Source organism: Schistocerca cancellata, chromosome 1, assembly GCF_023864275.1.
Source record: "Schistocerca cancellata isolate TAMUIC-IGC-003103 chromosome 1, iqSchCanc2.1, whole genome shotgun sequence".
NCBI classification, from domain to species: Eukaryota; Metazoa; Arthropoda; class Insecta; order Orthoptera; family Acrididae; genus Schistocerca; species Schistocerca cancellata.
The window spans coordinates 681,144,180-681,171,447 of record NC_064626.1 but is presented as its reverse complement, the minus strand read 5'-3'; the positions used below and the strand labels follow the sequence as shown (position 1 = coordinate 681,171,447).

The 27,268-nt window shown below is 40.0% G+C and overlaps 1 protein-coding gene across 1 annotated transcript in view; it reads right to left on the bottom strand.

The window, feature by feature from the left end:
* LOC126184153 (putative epidermal cell surface receptor) overlaps positions 1 to 27,268 on the bottom strand; it is a 401,413-nt gene that overhangs the window by 96,352 nt on the left and 277,793 nt on the right. Inside the window, 5 exon segments of the mRNA XM_049926525.1 lie at positions 2,161 to 2,432; positions 8,137 to 8,330; positions 24,098 to 24,221; positions 25,870 to 25,939; positions 25,941 to 26,099. Coding sequence (XP_049782482.1) covers positions 2,161 to 2,432; positions 8,137 to 8,330; positions 24,098 to 24,221; positions 25,870 to 25,939; positions 25,941 to 26,099 — 819 coding nt within the window.

Here is a 27,268-nt window from a genome sequence, read left to right as displayed (position 1 = left end):
AAAGTATGTCACTTTTGATCCATCATGGCATCGGACATGTAGCACTTCTTCAATCCTTTCTTGATAGGCTCACTTGAGTTTCTGCTCCAGACACTAAAGATCCACTGCCCATCATGGATATTGAGAGTTTCTTTAACTTCCTACTGGAGTGAGAGTCTGGTCTCCTTGAAGAACACACTCACTGTAAATATGTCACAAGTGGACCTTAAAAGGTTGGTTCACAACAACATCCGTTGCTTGAAGTTGTGAGGTCAAGCCACCAGGAACTATTTCTAGGTTTTTGTTCTTTGCCATCAGATCCTTAATGTCGTGGGTGAAATATGCCTGAAAGAATCAAGCACCAACATTTCCTTTCTGTTAATCAAAGTCCCTGTCTTCTGTTCCAGACAACCTTCAACCAATCTAGTATCAGTTCACTTGTCATCCATTCCTTTCCTTGGCCTTAGGTAAGTCCTGCAGGCAATTTTGCTTTCAGTGTCATTTTTCTGTGAAGAATCACAAATGAGGGGAGCTTCCTTTCAACTGCTACTGCTCCCAGCACTGCTGTTAGTCTGGCCTTTCCATTGACAGAACATTTTATAAGTACAATTCTAATGCCCTTCACATCAACAGTAACATCTGATGGCAAATCAAAATACACAGGCATCCAATCAGTGTTGCCCATATTGCCTAGCAAACAGTCATACCATTTCCTTAGATTGATGATTACATGATGCTGATATGTAAGTAATTGTTAATCATGTGGAGCTATAGTTGTTCTGTGTTGTAATGTAAGCCCTGCCTTTTTCATCATCCTTAAGCACCAGCCAGTACTTTCTTTGAATTTCATGATGCATTTGGTTGAAAAACTCACTTATCTCTGCAGTGCCTATATTTTGATAATTTCTTGAGTAATCAAGAAACCTTCATTGGATTTGTCTTATACATACTGAGCAACCTCTGAGGTTGAGGTTAGGAAAGGACCTAATCACACAGCTTAAATTGGTGCTAGTGAAATGGGCATATGTTTTGGTGCCTCAAATATTTGGCTGTTTCTTCTGAATATGTTACAATTTCCAAGTTTGTGGTTATGGTGAAATCTGAGAATGAAAGCTTTTTTTCCAAATACATAGCACATTTTGTCTCTCTATTGACATGAGAATGTGCCAATAATCCTTCGTCTTGTGCTTCCAAACATGTTGTCTGCCTGCTGCTCTCTCACTGGCTGTGTAGAACCAGCAATTGACACACTCCTTTTGTTCCCATCACACTCCACAGTGAGCATGGATAATATTGCTACGTGAAATATGTAAACATGGCACTGGCCCCTATCCAGAATTTTACCATCTCCTGCAGAAATGTATACTATTGATGAGTATTTCTATAATTTTGAAGTTATTTAAATTCTAACTACAAATAGGTCCAGGAAATTTGCAGTTTAAACATAGTAAATATGCATAAAAAGCCATGGTATGTGGTATATACTTCCATGGTTGGCAGGATGACCAAATTTGCCACCCACTCACCACTCCCCTCCTCACATTTGTCCTAGTTCTTAGCCAAGCTGATGTCATTCTTCCCCATCCAACCCTTCCAAATGCTTCAAAACAAATACACATGTGACCTCAATTGCTGTAGCTTCATTTTTAAATGTAAGATGATCCCTACATTAATCTAGTACACATTGTTAAAATGTTGACCTCTTCTCCAATAATTTAATCTGCAAATAACGGTGAACCTGTATTCTCAGAATCACCTTATAACTAGATAATGTGGTGTATTACAACCTATATTTGCCAACTGTCCCATTTGTATATAAACCTGTATGAAGAATGTACCAAATTTTTTTTACAGAACAGCTGTTCTAAACATCAACTAATCTTGCTTTGTACTGTGAGGCTTTGAGATTAGGGAGCTATATGGGAGGGTCCTGCTATTCCTTCTCACCAAAAGTATCTCTTAACCACTGGAAGTGACCAAGCACTATAGCTGATTAAGGACTACTAAGACATAGGTCAAGGTGAATTGCTGTTTCTTGGTGCCATTCCCAATTTTGTATTCCTTCTTCCTTTTCTCTTAATTTAGGCTGAGGTACAATATTAGAAACATAGGAAAATTTTTGAACTTGGAAATAATTCCCATATCATTATATTCATTAAACTGACACAAAATTTTCAGTACCTGTGCGAAGTTATCAAATCGTTGTCCTTCATACAGACAAGAGCCATTGTTCTTGCAGATTGCTTCTGATGGGCAGCAAGATGGGGGACTAGGTACAAATGCTGATGTGTCCCATTCAAGACAGTGAGGGTCTATTAAGTCCAGCCCAAATTCTGTGGGACACTGGATAGGAGCACATTGTACACCTGTTGCTTCACAGATACAAAATGCTTCACATCCATCATGAAATTCTTCGTTGATTTCATAGTTATTTCCCTTGTATTGACATGTACCTGGGAAAAAAAAAAAAAACATGTTAGAGAACTGAAATAAAATCGGCAATTGAATATGCGGATAAGTGAAAAACATTATACGCCAAACATTTAGCAATTGAACAAACCTTTTTTTAAATTCCCAAATCACAATAGCTTAAGGATGTAGGAATATATTAAAAAACTCTCTCTTTACAGAGAACAGATTGACCTACATTTGCTGCTGTAATGCTACCTCGAAAGCTTTCAAGAGATTTCAACAGATTTTACTTTTTAATTTGCATTGAGTAGCCTCAGACCTGACCTATTAATGATCTTCTGGTGTCATAATATGAGTATGTTACTAATAATTCAATGTACATTCACACTACCTACTTCATGTGCCACACACATTTTGTGCAGTATTATTTTTATTGTGAATAGAACCATTAAATTACTGGACTTTGAAGTTTCATATTGATTACTATTCAGTGAGCATGTGTAATATAATTTATTACAGGAAGAGATTCTACAATCTTTCATAAAAGAATATATGCCTCTTTATAACTCTTAACTTTGCAAGCATATCATACTGAACACAATCTCTTCTGAGTGCTACATGATTTTAACACATTCCTGTCATATAAACATAATACACATGAGCTTATGCTACCTTATGTAAGAGTATTAAGCTGTATACTAGTTGTAGGTATGTTTACAGAAGATGAATTTTATCCATAGTGGAAGAGACTGACTTTGTAGAGTGTAGTTAAAATAATCTGTCTTCTTTTTGCATGGAAACTTAAGGTGTTTTAATTTTGGTAGGATTTTTAATGTACATAGTTTTGAACTGTTCTTATGTTTTATATTTTGGGACATTTTGGTGTAAGGTGCAAGAAATTAGTTGGAAGTGACCATTGAATGTTAGTGATATATGTTTTTCAGTCAGTCTGATGGACTTCAGAATCTTTCCAAGTGCAATTAGTGTTGCAGTGCTTCATCCATTTTTGGGTACTGTGTCAAATAATGTTGTGGAAGCTGCACAGTGCTTCCATGAGAAAGCTGCTCTTTGTCTTCAGATGCTTAATGACCTCTTGCTGCAGTGGTTAGCCAATATATATGCTGGCTCGCTAGAAAAGAGCAGGCACCAAGGGGTGGGGCTATAATGTCATAAAAGATGTACCATGGAGTATGGTGACAACCAGTGCCCCCGACAGAGAAATGGGCCACGGCCCTCATATGCACGATGCAAGAAAAGTGCAGCCACAAATCTTAACCCAGTGTGCATGTGGACAGAGTGTTGGCAACCAGTTTAAGTGTGCAGACTCTGATTCCCCATCTGTGTTGACTTGGGTTCATTTCTCTGGCCCTAACAATCAATCAATCAATCAAACAATGCCCTAGTAATGCCAATGCTGGTTGCCATTCCTTGCTGAGCTGAATCCCCTTGTCCCTATTAATCAAACTTCTTTAAAGATGGTGGTCCCAGTTTATGAAAGGATCCCTGTCTCTCCATAGTTCATGGTATGTCCCAAGTCAAGACAGTGTTCAGCAACAGCAGACTTTTCTGGCTGATCCAGTCTGTTGTGATGGCTATGTTCAGTGCATCTATCCTTAACAGTGCAACATGTCTGGCCAACGTATGATTTCCCACTCTGTCACTGTCCCTAATGTATGTAGACCTACATTGTCTTTAACAGAACCCAGCATCATCAGTGCTTACAATGGAGGTTGAATGACACATTTTGTTTGATGTTTCTTGAACAGCCTGCCAATCTTAAAGGACATACCACCAACATTAGGTAGAAAAACCATCCTCCTGGAGTTCTCCATTTCTTCTGGCTGTTCTTGAGATTTAATGCCTGCAGGCTGAAATGCATTACGAATCTGTTTATCAAAGTACCTGTTCTGTACAAACACAAAGCGAGGATGGTTACGCTCTGCTGTAAGCTGAGACAACTCTAGCCTTATGAACAAGAGTTTGTAATATGCCACTGCTTAGGGTGTAGTAGTGATGATCGAACTAATGTCGTATTTCTTTCGCATCACAGTGTCATGAATGATGAGATAAGGGATGTTTTAAGCTGAGCCTTTTAATATACTAAGTTACTAATGTAATGAATCTCTTCATAGTGTCAGCTACATAGCAAGTAACAGTGTTCATTTTTATAGTTACATGAAAAGCAGTAATGTATTGTGAACAGATCTCTGCATTTTTGGATGTGGGAAACTAATTTGTTTTGAAAAATACTAATATAGTGAAGTAAATATTAAGCTATGAATATTAAATAAACAGTAGCTATTTATTATAAATTGTGAAGTAGTAACTGATTCTTTTATCAGAGTAACAGCTTTTATTGCAGTTTAGTCAGTTAAATTTAGCTAGGATAAGTATGAATAAGAAGCACCTTCTGCTGAACAAAAACATCGGCTTACACACTAAGATGAGTTTTATATAATAGTGTCCTGAGATATGGATGTGAAACATGGACATTGGGAAAGGAGGAGAAAGCTCATCCTCTAAGATGTGGGAATGTGATTCTGGAGGAGAATCACAAGACCTAGCTGGACTGATGAAAACAGATGAGATGGTTTTGCAAGAAATAGGGGAGAAGAAAAGAACTACTGAAGTTTTAAGACAGTATAAAGCAAAACTCACTGGACACTTAATTAGAGTCAATATTCTTTCACAAAAATTTTGAAAAGCAAGATTATATGGAAGAACCAAGAACATCCTAACTAAACAATATGTTCAGCAAGAGGGGATACATGTAGATAGATCATAACATTAAGTGGAGAGCTTATTGCCTATAATTAATAAAGTACTTTAGTTCAGCTACATATGTGCTGCACATGGTTACTGCTCTAAGTGATTTAAAAATGAGAAAACTAGTTTATTCTGCATATTTCCATTTAGTTTATAATTTACAGAGTTATGTTTCGAGAAACTCAATGAACTTGTATACTTCTTTCAGAAACATGTTATAAGTGTTATATATGGTGTTAATTCTAGAACATATAGCAGAGATATCTTCGAGAAACTTAGTATTTCAACAAATATTTCACAATATTAATGTTCATTAACATCTTTTGTCATTACCAGTATTTCTCAAAAACAGCCTCTACAAAGACTTCAAGGGGTTAACAGCAGTGTAGAAAGGAGACAAATGTATGGCAACAAATGTATGTAACAATCTGCTGGAGCATGTTAAGTGTCAGCCAGATACCGTAATGAATAGGAGTTTAAGACTGAATTAAAGAAATTTCAATTAGACAATTCTTTCTTCTCTGTTGGAGAGTATGTGCACAGAAACTCTTAATTTAAATGTTTTAGATTCCTTTATAATTTTTATTAAGACTGTAATGCAATAGTCTTTCATAACATTAAGTTGTTTCATTGTTTTGTTGCACTTAAATTAAATTTAGATCCCAAAGACTTCACTCCACAGTATCGTTGAAATATGACTCATGTAATGTAATGCACTTAGCCCAAAAAATACTTCTCCTCTCACATTCCATGGAATGCCTAGTGTCAGTGGAAAACGTCAGTTTGTTTCTTGGTACAAGCAAATTTATTTTATTTATTTATATATTTTGTGTTCCAGTGATCCAGGCTGTGAATACGTCACAGGACATGAAATTAATCAGCTTTACAAGGTTGTTGCATTTACATCCAATGTTATTATGTAAATAGTACTACTAAGTTTCATAGTAAGCTATCAACCTAACTTCTATTCAGAAAAATAAAGTATTGTGCTGTGCTTTCTCTGTTCCTACATTTTGTTCAGTCAAAAATGACACTAGACTACTTTGGGAGCTTTCTACTGAGTAGGCACAAAAAATTCCACTAAAAATTAATTGTAATGAGAAACAAACCAACATTTTCTGTTGGAAAAAGGGGTCACACAAAACACATAATTAGTAGTGTCTGCTCTGTTGCAAAAACAAAATTGAAAATGTCTGAACACCAGAGAAAATGCACTCACATCAGTGTCAACAGAAAATGTTTTCTTTCCATGTTAGTACACTAACAAAATTACAGATTATTAGATGTTGTAAATAAATTGCTTGCCTAAATCTGCTTTTCTTATACATTTTATCCTATATGAGGACTGTGCAGGAAGCAACAATCTGAATGCTTAAGCCACTGTTTTTATGATAAGTTTTCAAGTACCCAATTATATCATGTCAGTCACCCTTTTTCATTTAACCATTACCAGAAGATCTTAAGTGGGTGAATTGTCAGGTATCCCATCACATTACATGACTGTCTCACGATTTCCTTTCTAACCTTTTATATTTTGAATTTATTAGAAGAAACCTATTCTCAAATATTTCAGAATTAAACATGCTCCTCTCGAATCTGTTTGAGATAGAGGGATTGTTGCTTACCCATGTCGGAACAGTCATGATTTTCACTTCAGTTCATTGATTCATTCATCAGGATCCATGGACTCCATCAAGAAGGAATCAAATCACATATCCACAAAAGACAAGGAAATCATATGAACTTAATCCATATGTTGTATTAACAATAAACTGTCACTATACCGCTTGGTGCTATTCATGCTTATGACAGCTAAATTTAATTGAGCAAATTAAAAAGGAAACTGCTACATTTAAAAATAATTATTTAACTCAAAATCTTTTTAATATGAAAGATTTTGAAAATGGACTAAAACAGCATAAAATAATTTCTCCTAGTTCCTTACAGATTCCTAATGCCATACATACTCATAATCCTAATATTTGTGCAGTGAAATTTTAATAAGTATGACAAAAACTTGTAAAATTTAAAACAAAAAACATGGGGCGTATGCAATACATAACTGATGCATTAGTAGTGTATCTAAGACACTAACAATTTTACTGTATTGCGAATGACAGGAACTGCTGTGCGACTTTTCTCAGTGATAGCTACTGCCAACAGCCCTTACCATTATCTATTGCATGTGCCCCATGTTTTTTGTTTTAAATTTTATTAGTATTATCATAGCTATTATAAAAATTTGAAAGCACAAATTTTCAGGACTATCTGTTTGGGGCCAGGAATCTATATGGAGTAAGGAGAAATGATTTTATATTTCTGAGTCCATTTTATAAATGTGTTATATTAAAAAAAATTGTTTTACATAAATAATTATTTTCTGCTTATTAGTATTGTAAGTGTAAAAGTTAACAATCAGTTCCAAACACTTTGATGAGATTACAACAGACATGGTAAATTTCAATTTTATTTCGGTTATCTTTGCCTCACACACACACACACACACACACACACACACACACACACACACACAGGTGTTATATTGTAACTGTGCATGTCACAGTTCAGCTGAAACTGATTTTTACTATCCATTTAAGCGGTGTCTACTGAAGCTAAATTTGTACCCCTAATTAGCATGCTTTGTCCACAAACATTACAATCTTTAAGCCAGGGGTGCACAGGCTTGTTAGGACTGTGGGCACAAACCCACTACTGTGATTGCAAGTTCAAAAATATTGTGTTGTGAGATAATTTATTATTCTGAATTGGATCCCTCTCCTCCAGTGCTAGCTAGACTGTGCTCAAAACAACCTGCTCTCTCCATTTCAGTAGCATATGAGTAAAAGACAAAAAAATTACAAAAATTAACAGTGAGTGGAAGGCCACCATCAGACCCATGGCAGACTGATTGCAGCCAGTGGGCCACAGTCTGTGCATCCCTGCTTTAACCATCCTCAGTAACTGAAAGAGAATCATTACTTGTAACAGGAGTTGTTGTGTTCATTGGAAGAGTTGCAGAAGTTGAATCCTGGGCACTGACAGATGAGGTCTCGTAGTCACCTTCTGTGAGTGTGACATCACAGCGAAGCACTTTGCAACAGGGATCAGTTGGATCAGGCAGCATGACACATTTGTCTGTCACTGCTGACTCCCTATGTACTGGTGATGGACATCTGAAAAGAAGAAATGATGTGTAATTCTTTACCAACATAAAACATGGGATAACTTACATCAATGCAGCATGAAAAAAGATAAAAATCAGCACAGTTATTAAATAGCATGAATTTTACTTGTATACGTGATTTCTGTGTCATATCTGGAAGAGAAAGAAAATGGATCAGAATTATACTGCATTACAAACTGCAGTTTGATGTAGATAAGGAAGTGACGAAAGAGTATCTGCACCCTCTCTCCCCTTTTCCCTGTCATGTAGTTTGGTAGTTTGTAGTTGACACCAGTGGCCACTGGAGACCTGTTACTAACAATCTGCCAACCAATAATGACTTGGACATTACGAAAAGGAAACATTTCAGATGGACATCAAACATTTTTCTTCAGGAAAGGTTTGTATATTTCTCATCGCAAATATCAGGGCATTGTCTTGCTGACTGACAGTAACCCAAACCACTGAATCAAACATTTTTCCCTGTTCCCCACTGCAAGAAAGGCAGTTAGGCTGCAGTATCAAATGTGGGTGTGTTCAGATAGCAGTGAATGATCAGTTGGGGGTTGTTTGGGGGAAGAGACCAAACAGTGAGGTCATCAGTCTCATCAGATTAGGGAAGGATGGGGAAGGAAGTCAGCCATGCCCTTTCAAAGGAATCATCCCAGCATTCACCTGGAGCAGTTTTAGGGAAATCACTGAAAACTTAAATCAGGATGGCTGGACACGGGATTGAACCGTCGTCCTTCCGAATGTGAGTTCAGAGAAAATGATCGGTCTACATGTAATAAGTCTGTTGTACTATGATACTTCAACATGTTTTTCCATTATAATACTGCTTGTGAGGGAACAAATGTATAAATTTATAGAAGAGGGTGATAAAATGATTAGGAAGTACTAAATCATGTAAAGTGGCTTCAGCAGAGGATGACTGCTGCTTTCTCCAGTTGGCCAAGATGAGTATACAAACTAAGCAATACCTTTTATATTTGAGAGCTGCAACTGATGCAACCTTGTTTGCATCAATGGTCTTCTGAGTCTGATGTAGACTTGACTAGTGGCATGCACACCCACTCATCATTAAGATGATGTGGAGGTGTGGCCTCTGATGAGGTGAGGGGGCAGAAGAACTGTAGAGGCTGTGGAGGGTGCAGGGACAGTGGATTAGCAAAGACTGAGGATAGGAGATTGTGGGAGGGAAGGATGTGCTACCTGGATAATTCCCACCTATGTAGTTCAGAAGCTGGTGCTGGAGGGATGCAGATGGCAGAAATTGTGAAGCAGCCATTGAATTTGAAAACGACGTGCTCAGCAGTTTGTTGAGCCACTAAGTGGTCAACTTTGTCCTTGGCCACAGTTTGGCAGTGGCCATTCATTCTGGTGGGCAGCTGGTTGGTTTCCACACTGACATAAAAAGCTGTGCAATGGTTGCAGCAGAATAGGTATATAATGTGATTGCTTTCACAGATGGCTCTGTCTCTGGTGGGATGGGATACGTCTATGGCAGGACTGTAGTAGAAGTGCTGTGTGGATGAATCAGGCCAGTATTCCACCTGGATTTTCCACGTAAATATGTCCCCTGTGGCAAGGGGTTGGGAGTGTGAGTAGCATGGGCAGGAACTGGGCTTGTGTGGGTTGAATAGGTGATGTAATACCACTCTAGTAGCAGTGGAAAAGATCTCAGGTAGGATAACCCTCATTTCTGGGCCTCATGATAGATAGTCAGAGGCCTGGTGAAGGGTGAGATTCAGTTACTCCAGTGCATGGAGGTATGGCCTGATGAGAGGAGCGCTTCTTTGTAGCTGATTACGGGGAATGGTTGAAGTATTAGGTGTGAGTGAGGATATGGCATGGGATATTGTTTGGGGACCAGGTAAGAGGAGTAATGCCTATCTGTGAAGGCTCCCTTAAGACCTTCGGCATATTGGACCAGGGAATTCTTGTCACTGCAGATAAGCCATCCATGGGTGGCAGGGCTGTGCTGGAGTGACTTTTTGGTGTGGAAGGGGGTGATGGCTGTCAAAATGCTAGTACAGTTGGTGATTAGTGGGTTTAATATGGACAGAGGTGTATATGGAACCATCAGAGAGGTGGCGGTCAATGTCCATGAAGGTGGCACATTGGTTTGAAGAGGACAAGGTGAAACAGGTAACGGAGATGGTGTTAAGGTTGTGGAGGAATGAAGATAGGGTCTCTTGGCCATGAGTCTAAATTGTGAAGATGTCACCAATGAATCTGAATCAGATGAGGGGTTTGGGGTTTTTGGGAGCCGAAGAATGTTTCTTCTAGGTGGCTCAAAACCAGACTGACATAGGAGGATGGCATCCTGGTGCCTATGGCTGTGTCACTGATTTATTTGTATACCTTTCCCCCCAAAGGACACGTCATTGTGTGGGGGGGTTATAGTTTGGTAAGGTGTTTGAGGAATGAGCTAGTGAGTTTCGAGGACATTTTGAGAGGTAGTGTTCGATAGAGACAAGACCATGGTTATGAGGGATGTTAGTATTATAGGGAGACAGCATCAACTGTGATGAGTAAGGATCCAGGTGGTAAAGGAGTAAGGATGTTCAAGAGTTAATGATGTATGAATTGGATAGTATCTTTGATGTGTGAGGCTAGGTTTTGGGTAATTAAAGGCATTTTGTTGACAAGAGTGGAAAATATTTCAGTGGGAGCACAATAACCAGCTATTACGGAGCCTTCAGGGTTGATGGTTTTGTAGATTTGGGAAGCATGTAGAAAGTGGATGTGTGGGGTTTCATTGGAATGAGGAGTGAGATGGACTCAGGTGAGAGATGCTGAGATGGGCCTAAGGATTTCTGTAGGGACTGAAGATTATGTAGGTCTCACTACTATCAAACACTAGCCCTCCCATTGTCCTTCTGACTTCAAACTGACTAGTGTATTCCTCCCTGCCTCAGCCGCCTCCTTAACCCTACCTAGTCACCACTCCCATCATGCACTGGTGCTGCTGCTCGCAGTGTGGTTTCAGTTGCCTGAGATTGCAGTTGTATGTGTGGGTGGGTGTATGTTTGTGTCTATTGTTGACGAGGGTCACTAGCCAAAAGCTTTAAGTGTGAAAGTCTTTTTTTTGTGCCTATCTGCGGCTCAGCCTCTCCGCTATATGGTGAGTAGCATCTTTCCTTCACATAATATTGTTACTGTATTCTCGAAACACTTTACCAAGTATATTGCTACACACAACTACTTCTCCTTTGAGGAGATGGCATGAGCATGGCAACCTCCTATGCTGACCTGTCTGTGAGCCTCTAGAGCAGGGGCGGGCAAACGTTGCACGCGGCGCATGAGGACACGGCGCTGCACGTGTGCTGCTTGCGTGCAATCGTCAAACGGGACAGTGACGACAGCCGGCAGGTTGCGGCAGTGTAGTACCATGCTAAGCTGCGGACGTTGAAGCAAAGCAACCACTACGTAGTGAACGTTGTATTTCAAGAACCGGAAAATGCAGAGTGAATCAAGGAAACGGAGAAGTGGAGATTTGCTATCTTTTAAAAAAGAATGGGAGAATCATTTTTTCTTTGTGCAAAAACGTGAAAATTCGAAATGTACAATATGTGACAGTATTCTCGCTGGTCAGCGGACGTTTAATATTGAACGCCATTATAATAAATTTCAATATGTTCCTGTACTTAGTGCAATAAAAGAGGAATTTCTCAAGCGATTTGGGGATATATCACACTTATCCCAAGGCTTTGAATAGTTCTCGAGACAATTTGCTGTTTCTGTAGATGATATTCATCCCAGTTTGCAAATGAAATTAATAGATCTGCACTGTAGATTCTACAGCATAATTCTCGTCTGAGAGACAAGTTCCTTTTGGCAAGACGTGTAATAGATTTTTATCACAACTTTCCACAGCAAGAGTTTCCTCGTCTCCATCGTGAAGTCGAGAAGATAATGTCAATGTCTGGCTCGACATACGTTTGTGAGAAACTTTTTCTGTTATGAAAATTAATAAGTCTCGGTTAAGAACAAACATCAGTAATGAATATTTACGTAACTGTTTGTGTTTGTCTGTATGCAGAAATTTTGTTCCAGACATTAAATGTATTGTAAACTCCACCTGTGATAATTAAATAAAACATATTTTAGGTAATAGGTACTCTTTCAAACCACGATTTCTTTCAACCTTATTCCTTCATTCAATAAAACAGGGCAGGAAACAAAATGCATTACAGAGGAAGAAGCGGAGAGACGGTATGGAGGGGAGTGGAGAGAAGCGGGTGGCCAGCTTGTCCCTGTGTGCACGCACAACACCTGTTAACTGCACACGTGCAAGTGCATCGCACACGTGCAGGATTCCTGCTCTCCCCTGCTCTAGAGCAAACCTTCCTAGCCTCACAAAACCCAAGCCCTTCATATGATTCGTGTTCAGTGATGATATTTTCATGATCTGTACTCACTGCCAGGACACCATGTCTTCATTACTCCACAACTGTACCATGTGTGTGAGGCATCCTTAGTGCTCAGTAATCAGTTGTGCCTGCCCTGCATGTGTCTTTACATGTTGCTGGGATATCAAACAACACCAGCTTGTGAGATGATGCCTAGGCAGCAACTGACAGTGGAAAAAGGCAGGAGGGAAGTGACTTGATTTTAGTGGCATGGACAGATAGAAGTACAGATTTACTAAGGACATGATAATACTCTGCTGGGCCAAACATAGCTAGAAGACTGTGGCATGGCTTGTGGAGTGTTATTGATGTCATCACACCAGTTGGAGTTTAACTGCCAGCTACTCTACTGTTGGAGGAAGTGAGGCTGCTCAGGAAACCATTGGATACCTGTATTGTGGACTATATGGTGAGGCCTTCTGTAATGGGCAGTATTTTTGTGCTTTGCCAAAGTGTGACCCACTGCATCCTGGTGCCTTTCAAGCCAAGCTGGTATTTGCCATCATTCCTCTGATTTCCTGTTGTGAGTGAAACAACTCATTGTATTTTTCTACTAGGCTGTGTTTAGCAGATTTTTCTGGACAAGTGCTCATGATTTGTGGTGTACCTAGATCATAATTTGAATTTTGTTGCCTACTCTCGAATTTACTGGGTGGCATGGCTGTGTTCTGTGTTGTTTGTGTTCACAAGACCATGCTTTCCGCCATGACCATTTTCAAGCTACCTTTCTGGCTTATAATTTGCATTTTATTAATTATTGTTTAATTCTGCTTTGTGTGTGTGTGTGTGTGGGGGGGGGGGGGAGTATCTGTTTCAGTAATACAGCAGGCCATCTGATTCTAGTAAATTCACTTTACTTGTCATTAGCTGTTTTCCAAACTAGTTGCTTGTGTAATAACTTTCATGCGATTTGTTTATATGTCACTTCTGTCATTTATCATTCATATATTTTGTCAGCTGTTGTTTGCTTACCTGGTATCCCTGAGATTAGGCATTTGAGATGTGGCATGCAATTTATCAATCATGTTTGTGGCGAGTAAGTGATCTTTGCTCTTGGTCAATAGGTGGCATCTTCTGTGGTTGTTGCAAGGGGGCAAGCAGAAGATGTGTGAATATAGAGGCATGCATGCATGGGTAGTGCTTTCTGGTGATTGTGATTTTAGAGTGGAACAAATAGTACGGCTTTGGTCGGCAAGCAGTGTGAGAATGGTGTTCTTGGCAAGAGCACTCAGTTGTGTTTTCAGGTTTGGCACATTGCAGGAAGATGACAGCACAGCATAGAGTGCAGTTGATAACCAGCTCTAAGCAACAAAGCTTAGTCTCCCATCGAGAGGCATGAATTCCTTGGGAGGGTTCACTAGCCAGGGATATAGCAGACAGATTTATCTCTACAGTGGTGTTCATTGGGAGGAGCCATTGTGAGAACAGCATGGCAGTTGGCCATATATTCAGATTTGCAATCAGCCACGCAATGGTTTCTACTATGATGTTAGACCAGCTTACTTTGAACAGACTGTGGCTGTGTTAGAATGAGTGAGCATCTGCCTCCGCTAAGTTTTTTCAAGAAATTATATGCTAAACTTTAACTTTTCAGATTTATAATAGAATAGGTTCCAGAGTAGAGATGAGTATTGGGAATTTTATATTTAACTAAGCCACAGATGCAATAGGAATTGGCAATTTGTAGAATGCCAGTGGATGATAGTGTGGCTGAACTGGGTTGACGTTCACATGGTGCAGCAGATTGCCATCAAGTAATAATAATTTCTACTATTGATGAGGTAAACAATGCCTGTTCTGTGTGTGATAGTTTGCCTGCCATTGCACTTGTGAATACAGAACTGTTACAGTGGTAGTGTCCCAGCTTGTGCTCAAGTATTTAGAATTCAGGTACCAGTGTCTCATTTTGTTAACAGAACCAAGGGTTTATATAAGGTCGATACTGAGTCCACATTGAATCTGTGTATCAGTGAGTTCAGAGAAACTGTTACAACTGCAAGCAAACCTTCACGGATGGAAAGTAACAGTGGACCAAGTAAAGACCAAGTCAGTCAGAGGAACGAGTTAATCACTTGGGGATAGATGGCAGTGAAAGATGGAAAATGTTTGGGAAATTACCAAACACTCTGTGTTCTGTAGTTAAAAAAATTGAGGGACTGGCCATAGATACTAATGAACAGATAGCAGGGATATTGTGGTTGTCTTTTCAGTTGGAAGAGCAATCTAGGGCCTTACATACTGTTTATTCTGTGTTTCAGTTTGTCTAGCCTTTAGCCCAAGGAAGGTAACAAATTAAGGTAACAACAGTAATTAGTGAGGTCTTGCAGAAACGTGAGTCACTGGGTAAATTTTGTAAAGCCTTGTTGCAGAGATTGCCGAGTAGATGAGGAATGTATTGACTAACAGACTTTGTACTGAGTGCAAGGTGTGATTACTCTGTTCAAAAATCACAAGAGGAGTACGTATACTTGGAAAAGGCTGGGACATACAGCAAGATTTCATGGTCAGGCAGAGATAACAAGATCAGTTATTAGATTGTAAGGCATACCCAAGAGCAGATAGAAACTCAGACCATGATTTAGTAATGGTGAAGAGTAGGATGAAGGTTAAGAGACTAGTCAGGAAAAATCAATGCACAAAGAAGTGGGATGTGGATATACTAAGAAATGAAGAGATACGTTTTAAGCTTCTGCGGCTATAGATACTGGGATAATGGACATCTCTAGAAAGGGTAATCACAGAAGTATGATAGAAAAACATTTGTACAAGAAAGGTAACTGCGATAAAACCATGGATAAGAAAGATACTTCAATTGTTCAACTAAAGAAGAGAGTATAAAAATGTTTAGAGAAATTCAAGAATACAGAAATACAAGTTAGGAATGAAATAAATAGGAAGTGCAGGGAAGCTAAGGTCAAATGGCTGCATGAAAAATGTGAAGTAATTGAAAAAGAAATGACTCAGCATAGAGAAATGTTAAAACAACTTTTGGTGAAATTAAAAGCAAAAGCAGTAACATTAAGAGTGCAATGGGAATTCAATTGTTAAATTCAGAGGAGAGAGCAGACAGGAAGAAAGAGTACACAGAGGGTCTCCATGACGGGGAGGACATGCCTGACGATGCAATAGAAGAAGAAACAGGAGTAAATGGGGAAGAGATAGGGGATGCAGTATTACAGTCAAAATTTTAAAGGAACTCTGGAAGATCCAAAATCAAGTAAGATAGATGTTGGAGTATAGAATGTATGAGACTGGTGATACACCATGATGGTATATCACCAGTCTCAATGGAAAGACATCATCCATAAAATTCCAAAGATTGCCAGATTCCACAATTGCAGGCATTATCACACAGTCAGCTGAAGAGCTCATGTATTCAAGTTGCTGACAGGAATAATATACAGAAGATGGGAAAGAAAACTGAGGCACTGTTAGATGACAGTTGTTTTGGCTTTAGGAAAGGCAAAGACTCCAAAAAGGCAGTTAAGAGTGAAAGACCAAGAATGAAGTGCACAGATTAAAAAGGATGTAAGACAGGGATGTAGTCTTTCACCCTCCTGTTCAATCTACACATTGAAGGAGCAATGACTGAAATAAAAGAAAGGTTCAAGAGTGGGATTAAAATTCAAGGTGAAAGGATGTCAGTGATAAGATTCACTGATAACATTGCTATCCTCAGTGAAAGTAAGAAGTTAATAATAATAAAAAAAAGAAAAAAGAAAAAGTAAAAGCTGGTCAATGTATTGGGTTCAACAGTCAGAGTATCCAAAAGAATATCATTCTGAAATATGCATGTGTAAGACTAAAATTGAAGACTGCCACTCCTAAAAAGGTAGTACATATCACACAAAAAAGTGGATCAAAGAAGACATGAAATAGTGATACAGCATTCGCGATCAGATGAGTACACACCCAAAATTAGCAAACATCTGAATTTTGACCCTTTTAAACCCGGCTCAGCTTGATATATTTGACAGTGAAGTGAGACAAGAAGTTAATGATGACATGCATACCATGTATGAAAAACAGAAGACTAAAATTAATAAACTACTCAGAGGTACAATTTTCAAAACCTATTAAAAAGTTAAAATTTGCAGATTGTGTAACTAATCTTTCAGACTTATAACTGACCAGTGAAGAATGCAGTGTACTGGGAAAGGGCTTCAAATATGCTGCACCACAAAAAGTCTCCAAAACACAACAGGAAATAATAAAAATAGACCTAGAATGCGCATTATATGAGAACTACTTTACTAAATGTCTCGTATCCCATGAACCTGATATATCTGACCTTGTTTCTGGAGCCCCACCAGCTAAGGAACAACAAGTACTGAACAATTTCAAGAACAAAATGATCAACAATAATGTTATAGCAATCCAATCAGACAAAGGAAATGCTGTTGTCTTAATGAAAAAATATGACTATGTTAACAAAGTGGAAGATTTCCTAAATGCCACCAAATTCCAACAGATACAGAAAGAACTCAGACAGTCCTATAATGATAAAATTAGAAGTATTATCAAAGAGTGTAAAAGTATAATTCCAGACTCTGATGCCTACTTCCTCACCCACATGAATCCTGTAGCTCCCAGATTTTATGGCCTCCCTAAACTCCATAACGAGAATATCCCAAGCCATCCTGTGGTGTCTTCATTCTCAGCTCCACGTTATAGATTAGCCAGAGTGTTAAATGATCTCATCAAGATCACCACACAGTTCAAATCTAAACATGGGATCCTTAATTCAGTTGACATAGTGAACAAGTTAAAAGACCTGAAAATCCCCGTTTTCTTTGGGTGTTAGAAACTTATTCACAAATATAACTGTTCAGGAGTGCCTAAACATTCTCACAGACTTGCTCGATAAAGCAGGAGTTAACCCAATTGTCACAGATGACATAAGGTTAGTTACAGAACTTGTCTAACACAAAATTATTACTGTTTCAAAAACAGGATGTACAAACAGTTGGATGGTCTAGCTATGGGATCCCCCTTCAGTTCACTCTCGCTGAAATATTCATGAACGATTTTGAAACACTGTTTTTGGAAAACATTTCATTCACTTTCAAGGTTAGACACTGGTTTAGATATGTTGATGATGTGCTGTGCTTATAGACAGGCACTAGCAGACAACTTCAAAAATTCCTCGTGAAACTACATTGAAGAGCCAAAGAAACTGGTACACCTGCCTAATATTGTGTAGGGGCCCCGTGAGCAAGTATAAGTGCCACAAACATGATGTGGCATAGACTTGACTAATGTCTGAAGTAGTGCTAGAGGGAAATGACACCATGCATCCAGCAGGGCTGTCCATAAATCTCTAAGAGTATGAGGGGGTGGAGATCTCTTCTGAACAGCATGTTGCAAGGCATCCCAGATATGCTCAACAATGTTCATGTCTTGGAAGTTTGGTGGCCAGCAGAAGTGTTTAAACTCGGGAGAGTGTTCCTGGAGCCACTCTGCAGCAATTCTAGATATGTGGGGTGTCTCATTGTCCTGTTGGAATTGCCCAAGTCTGTCGGAATGCACAATTTCACAATTTATATGAATGGATGCATGTGGTCAGACAGGATGCTTAGGCACATGTCACCTGTCACAGTCATATCTAGACATACCAGGGGTCCAATATCACTCCAACTGCACAATCCTCACACCATTACAGAGCCTCCACCAGCATGAACAGTACCCTGCTGACATGCAGGGTTCATGGAGGTTGTCTCCATGCCCGTGCACATCCATCTGCTCAACACAATTTGAAATGAGACTTGTCTGACCAGGCAACATGTTTCCATTCATCAACAGTCCAATGCTGATGCTGATGGGTCAAGGCAAAGTGTAACGTTCTGTGTCTTTTGTTCAAAGATTCACACACTGACTCTTGATGGCCCAGCACTGAAATCTGCAGCACTTTGTGGAAGGGTTGCACCTCTGTCATGTTGAATTATTCTCTTCAGCCACCATTGATCCTGTTCTTGCAGGATCTTTTTCGGTTGCAGCAGTGTTGGAGATTTGATGTTTTACCAGATTCCTGATATTCACAAGTACACTCGTGAAATGGTCATATGGGAAAAGTAACCACTTCATTGCTACCTGAGAGATGGTGTGTTCCATTGCTCATGTGCCGTTATAACACCACGTTCAAACCCACTTAAATCTTGATAATCTGCCATTGTAGCAGCAGTAACCAATCTAACAACTGCGTCAGACACTTGTCTTACACAGGCGTTACCAACCACAGTGCTGTATTCTGCATGTTTACATATCTCTGTATTTGAATACACATGCCTATACCAGTTTCTTTAGTGCTTCAGTGTAAATTCTTAACATAACAGTATAAAATTCACACTGGAGTTTGGGGGTAATTGCCTAAACTACTTAGATCTAACCATAGACATCAGTGACCATATTCATACTTTCAAGATCTATAGGAAACCTAACACCACAGATATAATAATACCAGTCAATTCTCAACACCCAGTGACCCATAAACATGCTGCTTTTCATTCTATGATACAACACCTAATATCTATCCCCATGCGTAAAGCCAACTTCCAAATGGAATTAAATGCCATCAAACAATGGCTATCCTCCCACTTTAGTGGGCTCCATAATGCACAAAAAGCATAAACAACAGGTGTTCTCTCTTCTTTACCCTGCCCTTAATCCACCACCTCAAGAATGTAATAAGTGGTGCTCAATTCCATAGATAGGAAAAGTCTCACCGGATGTAACCCGAAAGCTTAAATCCAGGAATGTAAAAACATCATTTTATGTGCACAAACTGTTGGATGCCTTTTGCTCAATGGGAAAGACAGCACTTCAGCTTTAGAGAAGAGCAGAGTGTATAAAATTAGTTTCAACTGTGGCAAATTCAATATAGGTCAGTCTGGAAGGGCAATATCTATCTGCCTGAAGGAACACCACAGAAATTGGAAACTTAGAAAAGGAGACTCTACTTTTGGAGATCGCATGCTTAAAGAAGGCCATAGTCACAAGGTGAAACATGAAGTATTACATCACAGCCAGAAAGGAAGGAAGATGAACTGTCCTGAAATTGAGGAAATCAATAAATACATTTCCATCAACCCAAGTCCAGTACTGAAAGTTCTCTTACTCACCATTTTTAACTGCAAATACTGCTCTCAAGTCCATACAGGCCATGTTATAAATTATCCCTCTTACTCACATGATCCATTTCCTATATTTCAGTTATTATAAATTCTCTTGTTGTGTTAAAACAAACAAATAAATTTACTCTGTATGATCACAGCTGCATCACTGACCTGCTTAATATCATTATTGTATCTTATCTGTTTGTAATTTATGTTCTATTAAAGACAAGATTATTTTGTTCAGCTTATTGTTCAATTATGTTGTTCTATGTACAACTGTTGTAATTTGTCTATAATTCATTAGTTAATGTGTTACACATTTTATTTTAGTTAAATAATCTTACATTGCATTTACACTGAATAACCTCATTTGTTTTATTCTTATTATAACATTAACATATTCACCTCTGGAAATGGAAATACTCTGTACATGTACTAGCTTAAAATCTTTGATGCAACAAAATTACCCCACATCACATACCACATCTTATACTTAGCTTTGTACCTGCTGACAGTGTAACAGCGAAAACTGGTTTGCGTAACATGTAATTAAATATTGTAGAATATTATGCCAGTGTCAGGTGTGTTTCATTAAGAACAAAACTGGAGAAAATTTACAAGATCTGTTGAGTGGAATTAACAGTCTAATGAGTGAAGAATATGGATTGAGAGCAAACTGTAGGAAGACAATGGTAATGAGAAGTAGCAGAAATGAGAGTAGTGTGAAACTTAACACCAAACTTGGTGATCGCGAGGTAGACAAAGTTCAGGAATTCCACTACCTTGGAAGCAAAAAACCCATGACGGATGAAGCATGGAAAGCATAAAAAGCGTCCAAGAGAAATCTGCTGGTATCAAACATAGGCCTCAATTTGAGGAAGAAAATTCTGATAATGTATGTTTGGAGCAGAGCATTGTCTGGTAGTGACTCATGGACAGTGGAAAAACCAGAACAGAGGAGAGTCAAAGTGTCTGATGTGTGGCACTACAGAAGAATGCTGAAAACTAGGTGGACTGATATGATTAAGAATGATGAGGTCTCTACAGAATCAGCAAAGAAAGGAAAATATAGAAAACACAAGATGAAGAGACTGGGCGACGGGACATCTGTTAAAACATCAGGGAATAACTTCCATGGTACTCAAGGAAGCTGCAGAGGGTAAGAACAGTAGAGGAAGATAGATATTGTAATGCATCCAGGAAATAACTGAGGATGTAGGTTGCAAGTCTTTTCTGAAAGTATTTGTATGGAGTGTAGCCATGTATGGAACTGAAACATGAATGATTAACAGTTAAACTAGTGAGTCTGTTGAGTCAACAAACCTCACAGTAGTTTGTAAATGTACAGTGTGTACTAAGATTTCAAATGCTAAGCCAATATTTTGTACATAAAAAATAAAGTATAGTACCCATTTTAGTTGGAGAAGACTGCTGTAGTATGTACACTCATGCTCATAAATTAAAGATAATGCTGATACATGGTGAAACAATGCTCTGGTGAGCAGTTTGTGGGTTTAAATCACCTCAGAGTATGACTATGTGGTGCATTTGATCTGCGGTCGTTGCACAGTGGTGCTGGCAGCAGTTCACATACACAGAGGTGTATCGGTGCATGGCAGAGTACGGTATAGCGAGTAAGTGTCCAGACGTTTTCAGGTGTGCTAATGGTGACTGTGGCAACTGGAGGCTGGTCAAACACAGAAGGTCATAGCACGGACCATCTGTGTGCCACAAAGTGTGATCTCAAGATTATGGCAATGATTCCAGCAGACAGGAAACATGTCCAGGCACTACAGTAGGGGATGTCCACAGTGAACAACACCACAAGAAGACCAATATCTCACCATCAGTACCCGCAGACGGCCACAAAGTACTGCAGGTAGCCTTGCTCGGGACCTTACCGCAGACACTGGAACAGTGCTCTCCAGACATACAGTCTACAGATGACAGATGACTAAACAGACATGGTTTATTCGCCTGGAGACCTGCAAGGTGCATTCCACTGACCCCTGGTCACAGGAGAGCCCGTAAATCCTGGTGTCAAGAACACAGTACATGTCATTGGAACAGTGGTCTCAGGTTATGTTCACAGACGAGTCCAGGAGTAGTCTGAACAGTGATTCTCGCCGGGTTTTCATCTGGCGTGAATCAGGAACCAGTTACCAACCCCTTAATGTCCTTGAAAGGGACCTGTATGGAAGTCGTGGTTTGATGGTGTGGGGTGGGATTACGATTGGTGCACGTGCACCCCTGCATGTCTTTGACAGATGAATTGTAACAGGTCAGGTGTATCGAGATGTCATTTTGCACCTTTTCAGTGGTGCAGTGGGTCCCACCTTCCTCCTGATGGATGATAACGCATGGCCCCACCAAGCTGCCATGATGGAGGAGTACATGAGAACAGAAGATATCAGGCGAATGGAGTGGCCTGCCTGTTCTCCAGACCTAAACCCTCTCAAGCATGTCTGGGACGCTCTTGGTCGACGTATCGTTGCATGTCTTCAAACCCATAGGACACTTCAGGAGCTCAGACAGGCATTGGTGCAAGAAAGGGAGGCTATACCACAGCAGCTGCTCGATTACCTGATCCAGAGTATGCCAACCCATTGGCATACATGTGCGTGGTGATCATATCCCATGTTGTTGTCAGGGTACATGCACAGGAAACAGAGGTGTTTTGTAGCACATGTGTTTCAGGGTGGTTTCCTCAACTTATCTCCAATACCGTGGACTTACAGATCTGTGTCATGTGTGTGTTCCCTATGTGCCTATGCTATTAATGCCAGTTTTGTGTAGTGCCTTGTTGTGTGGCACGACATTCTGCAATTATCCTTGATTTATGAGCATGAGTGTAGTATGTTCCATGACTCAAATGTTCCACAGTTTATGTGGAAAACATGCACGAATATGGGCTCAAAAATTATGATATTATCCCAAACAGCAATGGGCAATATGCTTCCAGCTGCAGTCCATAGATGGCATGAAAATATATTGGGTAGGCACAAGAAAATTACCTAATACTTTATGAAATTCCATGATTTTTCCATGATATTTCCTGATTGCCTGAAATTCTCTGATGATTCTCAATATTGCTGGTTTCTCCTGTTTGTGGCCACCCTGCATTACCTACCAAACTTGTCCACAGACAGATTTCCCATGCCATATCCTTGCACACCTTAATCCTCCCCCCACCTCCAAGAACCAGCTACAAAGCAGTGCCCCTCTTAGCACCAGTATAAGCAAGGACTGCGCCAAATGAATTACATCCTTTGCCAGACAATTTATTATCTGTCTTCATGTCTGGAAATGAGAGACATCCTACCCAAGTTCTTTACCACCCCTACTAGAGTGGTGTTCCATTGCCCATCCAACCCCCACAACAGTCAGGTCAATCCCTATGCCATTCCTTCTCCCAACCCCTTGCCACAGGGGAAGACCCATGTGCGAGACTGGTCTGATTCACCCACCCAGTACTTCCTACTCCAGTCCTGTCAGAGGCTTATCCTATCACATCAGAGATTGAGAATTTCGTGAAAGCAGCCTTGTCATATACCTACACTGCTGCAATCATTGCACAGCTTTTTATGTCAGCGTGGCAACCAGTCAGGTGTTGACCAGAATGAATGGCCGAACACAACATGCTCAAGCTCAATGGCTGCTTCATAACTCATGTCATCCGGATCCTCCCCTCCAGTCCCAGCTTTCTGAACTACATAGATGGGAGTTTTCTGTGCAACACACCCTTCGCTCCCAAAATCCCTCTGGCCCCAGTCTCAGCTAAATCACTGTCCACACATCCTCTACCCAATAGCTTTATCTTCTTCTGTCCTTTCACCTCATCTCAATCAAAACCTTCACATCATCTTCATTGTGTGCCCTACCTCACCAGTTCTAGTACCTGTGTATCACATTCCTAGCCATCACATCTGCTGCCTCCCTGTGAGCTACATGTCTCCAACTCCTCTTCCTGCTTCCTGCATCTCTCTCCCTCACCTGACACAGTCGCCATCTTAGCCTAATCCAACTGCCGAACTGCAATCCTCACATTGTGTGTTGAGCCGTATGTGGCTGACTATACACTTCTGCTATTTGATGATTGGTCTCTACTACTTCTAAATTATTTACATTTTGCCAGAACTTTCCTTGTTCTATTGAAAACTGTCAGTTAAGTACAGGTCCTCTCAACACCCTCATAAAGACATTGGTAGAGTTGAGAAAATGTGAATGAAAACTGATGTGTGGCTACTTACCTAGGTTTACAGTTGAGTTTTCCTGCTTCACCACATGTACAGACTTCCTCACAGCCATTTTTGTAGACCTCTCCACGTTGTAGAGTTATGTTCTCATACTGACAGATCTCTAGGGGCTCCACAGCTGCACAGTTAGAGAACAGGCTTTTAGAATAAAGCATTGAAGGAAATTAGAAATATAAATGTTTTCCATAGTCAACATAAGATAATCACAAAGCTGTTGTTGTAGTTTTGTACTGAACAGTTATGTATTTAAGTGAATTGTTAGGCTATACTGTAGAATGTTGAAATACTTGAAAATGACTATGAACAATACTTGTAATATAAGAAGGGCTGCCAGTACAGTATGAACTGCAGCAGAGCCAATCAAAAAAAATTTACAAGCACAGTCCAATGTGTAGCTTTCAGATTATTCTAAAATTTCTTTCTCACGATGTAGCCTACCACTAAATTGTTAACTCAATCATTTTCTTTATCCTGTGCCTCTCTGGACCCAGGGCTTGAAGTGGATTTTCCTTCTGCTCAGCACATTATATTGTTTCTATTTTTCTAACTAACTGTGCTACAGATTTTACGTTGTACATAGGAAACAGTGAGCTGTGAATATTTTCAGCTGCAATGATGAATCGCAACAAATGTTCAAAATTTCCTTCAACTATATCCTTTGGCTTATCAAGAACATATCATACATTCCATAAATGTCATGCTGGTTGTGAATAGTTCATAGGCAGTTCATGAAGTATCTCATCATTGTCACACACATATGAAAGCATTAAGGACTTTAAATGTAACTATTGATAGAAATCCATTAGATTGAGGAGATACACGTTGAGAGCACACAATAAATTGAACATATTTGTAACCAAGTGTACTGAGTGGTGCTAGTAGGCACGGTTGTCATAACATTTTAATGGCACCATCTCTTTGGCCAACGTTTCATCTGACGGCAAATTTAACCATACCATTACAATACTCATTCAGCCTCGAATAAAATTAGCACAAAGGATATTTCTGTTCTTTTTGGGTAAAAGTCTTTTCATATTACTGATCAATCAGCCATTTCTGGATGTATGTTTAGACAACACTTCTTACTTGCCTTTGTGCAAGCAACTCATTCTAAAAGGTTGCACACTTTTTTCAGGCGCAGCTTGTGATGTATGTAGAGATAACTGTCATTTTTTGGGTTTCCCAATGAATAATCACCATAGATTACTTGGAAAAAGGCAGATCCATAATGGGATGCTATTGCTGAATTGTTTGAAACTTATGTTGGCAGTGAAAAGACCGAAGGCTGGGGGGGGGGGGGGGGGGGGGGGGGGGGGGGGGGGGGGAGTGTTTGAGCGAGTGCTCTTTCACCAGGATAATGCCATCCCATAAATCAGCAATGACAATGGAAAGTCCATGAATTGAGCTTTGTATTTGTTCCTCATCTGCCCTATTCACTAGACTTAGCTCCAAATTGACTTCTTCCTGTTTCCTAACTTGAAACTTTGGCCTGCTGAGAAGAAATTTTCATCAAATGAGGAAGTAATATTTGCAATTAACGAGTATTTTCCAAATTCTTTCAAATCTATTTTTCTTGTGGGATGAAAAAGCTGGAGGATTGTTAGACCAAGTGTACGTCCTTCAAAGGAGCATATGCTGAGAAACGAGATGAGGTGTTTCTGAAACAACAAAATTTTCTTGCTTTTTTTATCGAGCTTATCACAGCACCCTGCTCAGACTGCTGCAGCGCTCCTCTTGGTGCGGCCCATACTGAAGGACTGACTGACCTGAATCCTGGCAGACAAGTACGGCGCAGCAGTCGTCCACAGGCTTCTCATCGCACAGGGGGGTCGGCTGCAAGGCGTGCACGGCCCCTGCGGAACATGGGGCCAGCACAGCGTGGCCGGCATGAGGGCATGCTGGAGCCTGGTGCACATTCACACATCTCTTCACAGCCGCGGCTGAAGTTGCCTCCACCTGGCGGGCACTCTCCCACTGCGGTAGCTGTTGCTGCCACCTGCTGGCCATATCCGAGACTACTTCATTACACAGAAAACTGAGCGGCAAAGGCAAAGATACTGCTTCACACCTGGACAAAGTAGAGCAACAACCAGTAACTCAGAATTGTTAAATCCTATTTGGAAAAGGCAACTTTTCATTGAAGTTCTTAATCATTCCCAAGCGTGCAATGTATGTACTAATAAAATAAATACTAGGTGATAAGAAATGTTTAAATGTTTATTTTGTTAGGATATACTTTAGTCACCATTGTACCTAAATACACTTTCTTAGTCTCAATGACAAGAGTCTTAACTTTCTACATTAGTAATCGATTGTACATGTCATCTAGGGAGAACCATAAACAAGACTAATACTGAAAAAGAAGGCAGTAAAACCAAACGTGTTCATTGAGATGAGACTGGTGGGCAAACTAAAGTACAAATATTTAGCACAATGATGCATGGTGCTGCAATGATGTTTAGGGACTGGAAATTAACATTACATGACTGTTTTGAAATTGAGGGGGTTTTGCAAGCAGATGACATGCGGGAGTGCGAAGGAATTGCTGGTAGCAGTGGGTATAAGGAAAAGGGAAGGAATTACCAGCCAGCAAATAGCATTCCTGCTGTTGTGTGCTACCGTTGTAACCAACCGGGACATTCCGCACGTGAGTGCAAGGTCAAATGTCAAATATCTGACGCCAGCTGGCACGCAGGCGAGGTCGCCGCGGTCCCATGCCTAGGGCCTGCAATAGAATCCGGGCGGTGTCGAACGCTAGATTACCGTTTGCTTGCATAAGTTTGAACAATGAGCCGGTGTGTGCTCTGATTGATTCTGGCAGTAATATCTCTCATCTCGACTATCGGTGCTCCCATAATGCCATTTTCTGATGCTGCTGATATTACCCTATACTCATCTGACCAAAAATCCTTGTCTTCTTTCCATTTCACCTCACTGACCCCTACTGTATCTAGATGGAGCCTTTGCATTTCCCTTTTCAGATTTTCTAGCTTCCCTACCACGTTAAAGCTTCTGACATTCCATGCCCCAACTCGTAGAGCATTATCCTTTGGTTGATTATTCAATCTTTTTCTTGTGGTCACCTCCCAGCAGTCCCATCCCGAAGATCCAAATGGGGGACTATTCTGGAATCTCTCGTCAATGGAGAGATCATCATGATACTCT